Raw genomic sequence first — 8,545 nt, forward strand, 5'->3', positions numbered from 1 at the left:
CTATCTAACATTAAAAATGTGATTTAATAATTAATCATCTAACTCCTCTGTCAAACACTTGTGGTTTAAATTCAGTTTTAAATTCAGTTTTAGGCTATTTTACCAAAATAACTTTCATAAACTTGAGACGTAGATTATAAAATGAAAAGATAGTAGCAGTAGTTATATAGATTGGGAGCACTTGTTTTCTTTACTTAATGAGTAGAGAAAAGGCAGGAGTAAGGAGTATGATATAATTAGAGAATCCACGTAGAAATGTTACAATAAGATCCTTAGGTTCCAACAAATAATGAAACCTTAGACAAAAAAATTCCCAACTCACCTCCTCTTTCCGATGATGGGATAATCAAATTGATATTAACAAATGACAAAAACAGCTGGACCTACATTATCAATTTATTACCTCATATTTCCACTTTCGTAACTCTGTTTCCCTTGTCACCTTCATAATTGTCGGAACCCAATCTCCCCTTAAATTGATGCTTTTCAGCTGAGGGTGTTGTTTCAGTGGAAAAAGAAACATCACCATCTTCGACTGGGACATCATCATATTTATTTGCACTGACATAACCATTGCTATGATTTGCAAAGCCATTTGCTGTTACTCTGCTTCTGATCGCATCTACATCATTTGAATCTGAATCTTCCCTTGCGTTTTCATAATCCACTGAAACAGAAGAGCCATTAGGCAAACACGAAGTAGGACTCGACTTGGCCAAATCACTATCATCTTGCTCTTCCATGCAGACTGAAATCTCTTCTAAAACAGATGAGCATGTATTTGATTCATCTGAATCTTCTACGTCCCCCAGATCTTTGACAGCTTCAAAACCGTGCATATTAGATGTATCGACACCATTACATACAGACCCATTAGCATTTACATCAATTATTTCAACATCCTTCAACTGCTCTCTTTTAACTCCAGAGTCCATTTCTGTCAAAGGCATGTTTTCACAGAGAACCATCACCTCTGGACTACTGTTAGATGGAGAGGACTCACATCCTCCACTGTAAGTGTCAGTTTTCAGTTCCAGGAGGCATTTAGCTTGTTTGGTTGGGCTAGGCTGCACCTCTGCTGTCTCTGACGAGACGATGCTTTGAAGCCCTGATGCTCGAGCATGAACCCTGTGTGGGAGCAAATCAAGTAATATGGGTGTTACCTCCATTGAAGAGAGTAATTGGCACAAACTATTCAGCACAAAAGCAAAATGTATTTGCCCTTGATTTGACTACTGGAATCATTCTTTATCAAACCTTGGATGGTATAAATAATCTCACGAGGCACAGGACTAAAACTAATTTAAATGAGGTTCCATGATTTATGATCTCACATAGAAAGAAAAGAAAATACACTACTCGTTGGAATGCAAACACACACTCTCAAGTTATGAACTAGATAAAACAGAATACATCACCAAAGCAAAGGGGGGAGAGGTTCCTCAAGTAAAATATGAAACAGACAACAAGGCCAAGACATATTGCACAAACAAATTAATGCTAACCAGAACTTAATTTTCTCTTGGTCATGCATATATCAAAGGGTTCTAGCAGTTCTGGACTGGCCTTGAAACCCACTACTACTAAGACCAAAAACAACAAACAGTTTAAACTTGTGACCATGAGGACAAAACCAGCTATTTGGCCAAATCGCTAGAATAAGGCTCTCATTAAAACCAAAGCCCAAAATAATGTCAATGAACCATAAAGAATAAACCTAAAATATTAAATGTCAAATGAAATAAGCAGCCAAAACATATATTTATTATATAGAAATAAAATGAGGTTATTTAGGCACCACAAAAGAGGCAGGAGAGTCGCCTCTTTAACTGATGGTCATAAGGATACCTGCTATACAACAGCATATAAGCACCCTGAGAAAGCACCTCTTCCAACTCCACCCTAACGACCTGAGCATCATAATCCAATTCAAATAAGGGTACTTGAACTTCAAACACACCACATAGAGTTCAGTAAACAAAAAGGAAAATGTTCAAAGTTGCATGGAGAGACAATGAAATTTACCTTCCAATCATCTATTCTATACCAGTTCCCACAGAAATCCTTGATGTAGCAGATGTAATGACCAAAAAATGAAGCATTTAGCATATCAATATGTACCACAACAGCATATAGCTTATACATATCAGATCCATCTCCAACTTCACTCATGTAAGGACAAAGGTCTAAAGTCTCCGGGAAAGCTACTCTCTTGTTAAGTTTTCCAAACCTCCCACTCTGTTTGTTCACAACAACCCAGTAAAACTAAATGAGAAAAATTGACAATTTTAAGAAATATTCAACTCTTAATGTAATGAAAAAAGTATGATACATATGTTGGGTGGTCATGGATTCAAAATCCAATCTAGATCCAATCCAAATCCAAATCAATGGATTGGATTTAAAATCCATATCCATTTTAATTAAATCAAATTTATTTGAATTTTTTTAAAATAAATTTTAATTGGATTAAATCTAGATTAAATCCACTTCGTTAATTAGATTAAATTCACTTTGTCAATTACATTAAATTCATTTTGATATGGACACAGACTAACTTGGCTCGAACGGGCCTAAGCCGACTCAACCTGGACACGAACCAACTGAGCTCGACAACGGCCCAGGCCCGGACGACTCGAAATCGGCCCGGGCCTGAACGACTTGATATTGGCCCGGGATCGCTCGGCTCGACATTGGCCTAGGACTGCTCGACTCGACATCGGCCCGGGCCCGAACAGCTCGACATCAGACTAGGCCCGAACGACTCGACATCGGCCCGGGCCCGAACGACTTGACATCGACTCGGGCCCGCTCAACTCAATATTGACCCGAGCCCGCTCAGCACGACATTGGCCTGGGCCCGCTCAACTCGACATTGGCACGGGTCCGCTCGACTCAATGTCATACCTAGCCCACTCAACTCGACATTAACTCGGGCCAGACGGCTTAACATCAGCTCGGGCCAGACGGCTTGACATCCGCTCGGGACCGCTCAACTCGACATCAGCCCAGACCCGCTCGACATCAACCCGGGCCTACTCGACTCAATATCGGCCTTGGCCCGCTCAACTCGACATCGACCCAGGCCCGCTTGGCTCAATGTCGACCTTGGCCCGGACGTCTCGACATCAGCCTTGGCCCGGACGTCTCGACATCGGTCCAGACCCAGACGACTCGACATCGGCTCGGGACCAGACGTCTCGACATCGGTCCAGACCCGGACGACTTGACATCGGCTCGGGACTGCTCGGCTCGACATCGGCTCGGGCCCGAACAACTCGACATCGGCCCGGGCCTACTCAGCTTAACATCGACCCGGGTCTGCTTGGGTCAACATCAGCCCTGGCATGGTCTTCTGGATATCGGCCCGGGTCCGCTTGAATCGATATCGGACCCGAAAGACTTAGCTCGACATGGGTTTGGACCGGCTCGATTAGACATTAGCCTGGGCCAACTCTTCTCGATATCGGCCCCGAACGACTCGAGTCGACTCAATATCGGCCACTCAGCTCGACTTGGCAGAGGGTTGACTCGACTCGACTTTGGCCCAAACCAACTCGATTCGACTTGGGCCCGGACGACTCGTCTCGACGTGGACTTGGGCTGACTTTGCTCAACCTGGATCGGGCCAAGTCAAAATTCAACTCAAAATGCAATTTGGATGATGCAAAAATGTATTCAATTTATATCTAATCCATATCCAATTAAATGGATTGGATTTAAAATCCAAAAATATGAATTTGGATTTGAAATAAATCCATTTAAATGGATTAAAACTAATATGGATTTGGTTAATTATGGATTGGATTTTGTAATTTGGATTTTTTGCCCACCCTTAATACATAGTCATAGTACACTAAAATCCACACAATTTACACCCCCACATGAGGCACATTTTGAGAAGGGGAAATTATAACTAAACATAAGAAGTGATATTTATATTGCCTAAAGCATCTCTCCACAACTCAGCAAAACTATTTAGATAAAATTTAGTGAGACCTGAAATCTTTTCAAGGCAATTGTAAGAATATTTGGTGCTCGTTTAACCGTAAGACGTTTCCATGCCTTGACATAGTCCTTGCACCTGCAAACAGAAAAAACACTCGGTTAAAAAGACAGGATATACCTGCCAGACAGCAAAAGCATATTATTAAACACTAACATTGGCATTCTAGATTTCATTAAATAGCCAATTTTTACCAAATAAATTCCCTACTTACAAATCACTCTCCATATTTAGTGCCTCGGCTCAGACATCAGAATATATACACAAAAATTAAAAAACAATGATAAATAATTAACAAAGACACAATTAAATATGAAATAATTTGACTAAAAATCATAGTATAATCAAGACAAAAACAGAAATAAAATTAATACCAGGCTTTTTTGCAATTCAAAAACATTATGGTTAAAGTTGACTAAAAATTATAGTATAGGACAAAAACAGAAGTAAAATTAATTTCAGACTTTTTTTTCAATTATGGTTATTGAGAAAGAATGAAGCAGTGAGAAAATTTGTGTTAGGCTACATATTTGCAGGGGTGTTTATTGATCGATCTGAAGTCAATTATAGTACAATACCAATAGGCTAAAAACTAAGCTCAAGCCTATTAATATAAGTAATTGATTATTCTAAGACATGTGGATGGTCAACCATGTTTTCTACCATTGATTTAGTATTTTAATATAGGCGTTAATATTCTAACAATGATCACTTTTGAAGCATAATCTCTATATACATGCTAATAAAATTTATCATACTGGTACATATTTTTCCAAGCAACCTTACTTACAAATAAATTCCCTACTTACAAATCACTCTCCATATTTAGTGCCTCGGCTCAGACATCAGAATATATACACAAAAATTAAAAAACAATGATAAATAATTAACAAAGACACAATTAAATATGAAATAATTTGACTAAAAATCATAGTATAATCAAGACAAAAACAGAAATAAAATTAATACCAGGCTTTTTTGCAATTCAAAAACATTATGGTTAAAGTTGACTAAAAATTATAGTATAGGGCAAAAACAGAAGTAAAATTAATTTCAGACTTTTTTTTCAATTATGGTTATTGAGAAAGAATGAAGCAGTGAGAAAATTTGTGTTAGGCTACATATTTGCAGGGGTGTTTATTGATCGATCTGAAGTCAATTATAGTACAATACCAATAGGCTAAAAACTAAGCTCAAGCCTATTAATATAAGTAATTGATTATTCTAAGACATGTGGATGGTCAACCATGTTTTCTACCATTGATTTAGTATTTTAATATAGGCGTTAATATTCTAACAATGATCACTTTTGAAGCATAATCTCTATATACATGCTAATAAAATTTATCATACTGGTACATATTTTTCCAAGCAACCTTACCCGTCACATTTATACATATTATCCCCATGAAGCCACTCCTTGGCAGTAAACTGGTCTAGACATTCCTCCAAGGAAGCAGCATCTCCATGAATTTCAACCGTCAAGTCCATCATATTCTCATATTGATTTGAATTCTTGTCACATTCGGTACAAATCACCTGTTTTTTTAGCAAAAAGGAGAAGATGACAGATGGCCATGTCAGCAGCATTGATTAATCACTAAAATAAAAAGGAAGGCTTCAAAGTTTCAAAATGTTCAATATGCACAAGACTAACCCCTGCGGAAATTAAAACATGGAGCGCATGAGAAAGAAAACCACATTACAGGTTGAATCTTACCCATGGTTAGTAGAACTCAAACAGACAACAGAAAACTATCCGTCTTTGAAGTCACTGTTCAGCTTTTTTCACTCACCACAATTGACCATTACACTCCTTTATGAATTGTGCCATAAAATGTGTCCCCGCCCATTTTAAGCTTCAAATGCGGCTAAACAATTTTTCTAGGTTTACGCTTTTATTGGCAAACATACCCAATTTTTTTATAAAGCTTTGAAACATATTTACTTTAAAAATGACTTTTCTTTAAAATATATATATAAAAAAATAATCAAACCAGAAAACTTAGATTTTAGTCTAATCAGACGTCTAACCTCAGATTGAAGGTGGCCACCAAAAATGTGTTGGATAAGAGTTGTTTCTTGATGCTTCGGAGGAACAGCTTTTTCTCCACCAAATTCATCAAGGCAAACTGATTGCATGGCATCAATGGAAAACCTACAAACATCATTAACATATTGGGAGGGAACAAATTAAATATAAGACAACCGCCCAAATAGTCAATACACGATTCATTATGGAAAGTCAGATAACATTGATTCAAGAACAAAGAAACCTCATGAACTCGTGAGCATCCTCTTGTCTTCCATAACCCAGTGTACCACCAATATTAGGCAAACGAGACAGAATATTCATTGGAGAAAACGCTTTAGAACTTAGCCTTGCCTTTTCAACATGGGTTTCAAATTCACATAGAAAGCACCAATCGTTATGACAGCCTATAAAGCCATATGCAACCAAGTAAGTATGAGGAATAATCAAGATACACCAAGACTTAAAAGGTCTAAATTGTGACATTACATTCGCTGCGGTGCCCCTTCTCCAATAGGTAGGCAACAAGTGGCCTTGTGAAAGAAAGACATTGGAGAACCACATTTGCAAAGCAGCTGCACAAATTTGCATTGTAAGTTAAATTCCACCGAATCCTCGTATTCCAATCTATCAATAGTATAGCATGTAAAAAAGGTGAACCTGTTTCCACAATTCAACAGTCCACATGGAGGAAATCCTGGCTTGTCCCAGTTAAACAAATTGACAAAATCATCATAAGGAAAAAGAACCTGGAAACCCAAAAACAGATTATTAGGGCGCAAAGGGCAGAAAACATAACGATTCAACTTGGTAAGGAATGTATCATGTAATCTTACCAATATACTCGATTTGAAAAACAGAGAGAAACCTAGGTCGTGTTTGATTTCCTTTTTAATTTTTGGTTTTAAAAACTGTTTTCTGAACCAATTTCACGTTACTCAGCAATAAAATTACTGTTCAGACTCTATTTTGAAAATTATTTCCAAAAAACAGAATTGGCCAAGAGACGTTCTTTTTTCCTCTTGTTCAACTTCACACTCTACTTGTGCCTTACACCACCCTCCACCACCTGTCTAAGCAACCTCATTCAATCGCATTTTAAAAATAGAAACCAAACACACTCTTACATCTTTAGGCTGCTTAATAGGCCTGGAAATTCCGCGACCACATTCAGGAATGAGTGCAATTGATGTCGTACTTCTATTCACTGCAGCAGAAGCTTTGAACCCTCGATTAGTTAATCCAGTTTGTGAAACTCCTTGCATCTGAAACTCCTTGCATCTCATCTTATGCTCGGATTGCCAGTGCGCCTGTTGGCACGCTTGTGAACTGAAAAAACCAACCCAAAGTAAATTCTCCTTTCAATTTCATTCAACTCAGAGAAACACAAACACACAAACAAATAAATAAAGATCAGTATAAAAGGTCAATCTCAAATTGGAAGCAGCACTGAAAAAACCGACAACAAGAACAAATCAAACGTGGTTAACATATTATATTATAACTGTTGAAATATACGAACCAGTAACGAACGGATTTGCATCGCGAACACTTCTTGCTGCCGGGGTTGCGACAAACGGCGCATACAGAATCGTCCATGGGAAGACCGGGCATGGCGTCGTGGCGATGGTGGTGCTGCTGGTGGTGTTCCCCTTCGAAAGTGGCGTCAACCTCGAAGTACTTGGAGGCGGTGTTCTTCACGAGCGCGTGCAGTCCCATCGCCAAGACGAACGCGGAGAACACGAATTGCAGGAGCCATTTGAGATCCCATGATGGTGAGGACACTAACGAGGCAAGCATCTACGATCACCCTTTCCGCGATCTCACGCCTTTTCATTTTCCTCTCTCCATCACTGAACTCCTCTTCCTACATATGTAGAACGCGCGATTGGTTTAGGGTTTTTTCGCTTCTTCTTCTTCTTCTTCCTCTTCTTCTTCTTCTTGGTGTGATGCTGTTGTCTACCAGTTTTGTTTAGTTTCCGTTCTCTTGGTTAGTTTTATTTTGTGAAAGAAACGGAACAAGTGGAATTGAGGAACAGAGTTTTCTTGGCCATTTTATGCCGTTGTGACGTGCTTATGGGGTTTTCTAACTTCCTTGCCCTCTTTCAATAATTCCTTTTTATTCTTCTTTCTCCAAACACCAACTTATTCGCTGCACATTGGGCGGTGCTATATCTTAAGATTAGTTTCGATTTTATGCAAAAAAAATCTGTTAAGATAAGTGCGTGTTTGGGTACTTGATAGAAGGATACTTTATTTGATTTTCCACGTTTCAACATTAAATAATTTCTTTTAGTTTCTACATTTTTTTTTGGGTTTTGTTGTGATATTAACCTATGGGTTCTCTTAAATGGCGTATCCGTATCAGACACATGTATTGGTGTCGACATTCATACTACACTCGTAGGACACACTTATCAATGAAGTGTTCAATTCAAAAAATATTTGTTTAATTTTTTAAAATTCTCGCACGATTCTAACACAATTTTAAAATGTATAAATACAAT

General features: G+C 38.3%; 1 protein-coding gene across 1 annotated transcript; it reads right to left on the reverse strand.

Annotated features, from left to right (window-relative positions):
* Positions 1-215: 215 nt before the first annotated feature.
* LOC137820275 (ubiquitin carboxyl-terminal hydrolase 18) lies at positions 216-8,265 on the reverse strand. The gene is made up of 11 exons (XM_068624260.2): positions 7,561-8,265; positions 7,166-7,367; positions 6,699-6,787; positions 6,528-6,613; positions 6,283-6,445; positions 6,041-6,164; positions 5,388-5,545; positions 4,000-4,084; positions 2,026-2,238; positions 1,849-1,910; positions 216-1,128 (listed from the first exon to the last, which is right to left on the reverse strand). Exons 1-11 carry the CDS (start codon positions 7,836-7,838, stop codon positions 405-407), a joined length of 2,184 nt encoding a protein of 727 aa, XP_068480361.2. The 5' UTR covers positions 7,839-8,265; the 3' UTR covers positions 216-404.
* Between the last annotated feature and the right edge of the window lie 280 nt (positions 8,266-8,545).

Source organism: Phaseolus vulgaris, chromosome 9 (genome assembly GCF_051622355.1).
Source record: "Phaseolus vulgaris cultivar YP4 chromosome 9, ASM5162235v1, whole genome shotgun sequence".
Taxonomy (NCBI): Eukaryota; Viridiplantae; Streptophyta; class Magnoliopsida; order Fabales; family Fabaceae; genus Phaseolus; species Phaseolus vulgaris.

What these genes read in the sequence shown, in the direction of transcription:
- LOC137820275 (XM_068624260.2), bottom strand. Translation starts at nt 7,838, where the DNA reads ATGCTTGCCTCGTTAGTGTCCTCACCATCATGGGATCTCAAATGGCTC. An exon ending in GATGCTCACGAGTTCATGAG is followed by an intron (nt 6,165 to 6,282) that starts GTTTCTTTGTTC and finishes TGATGTTTGTAG; the next exon opens with GTTTTCCATTGATGCCATGC. An exon ending in AATATGTATAAATGTGACGG is followed by an intron (nt 4,085 to 5,387) that starts GTAAGGTTGCTT and finishes TTCTGTTTGCAG; the next exon opens with GTGCAAGGACTATGTCAAGG.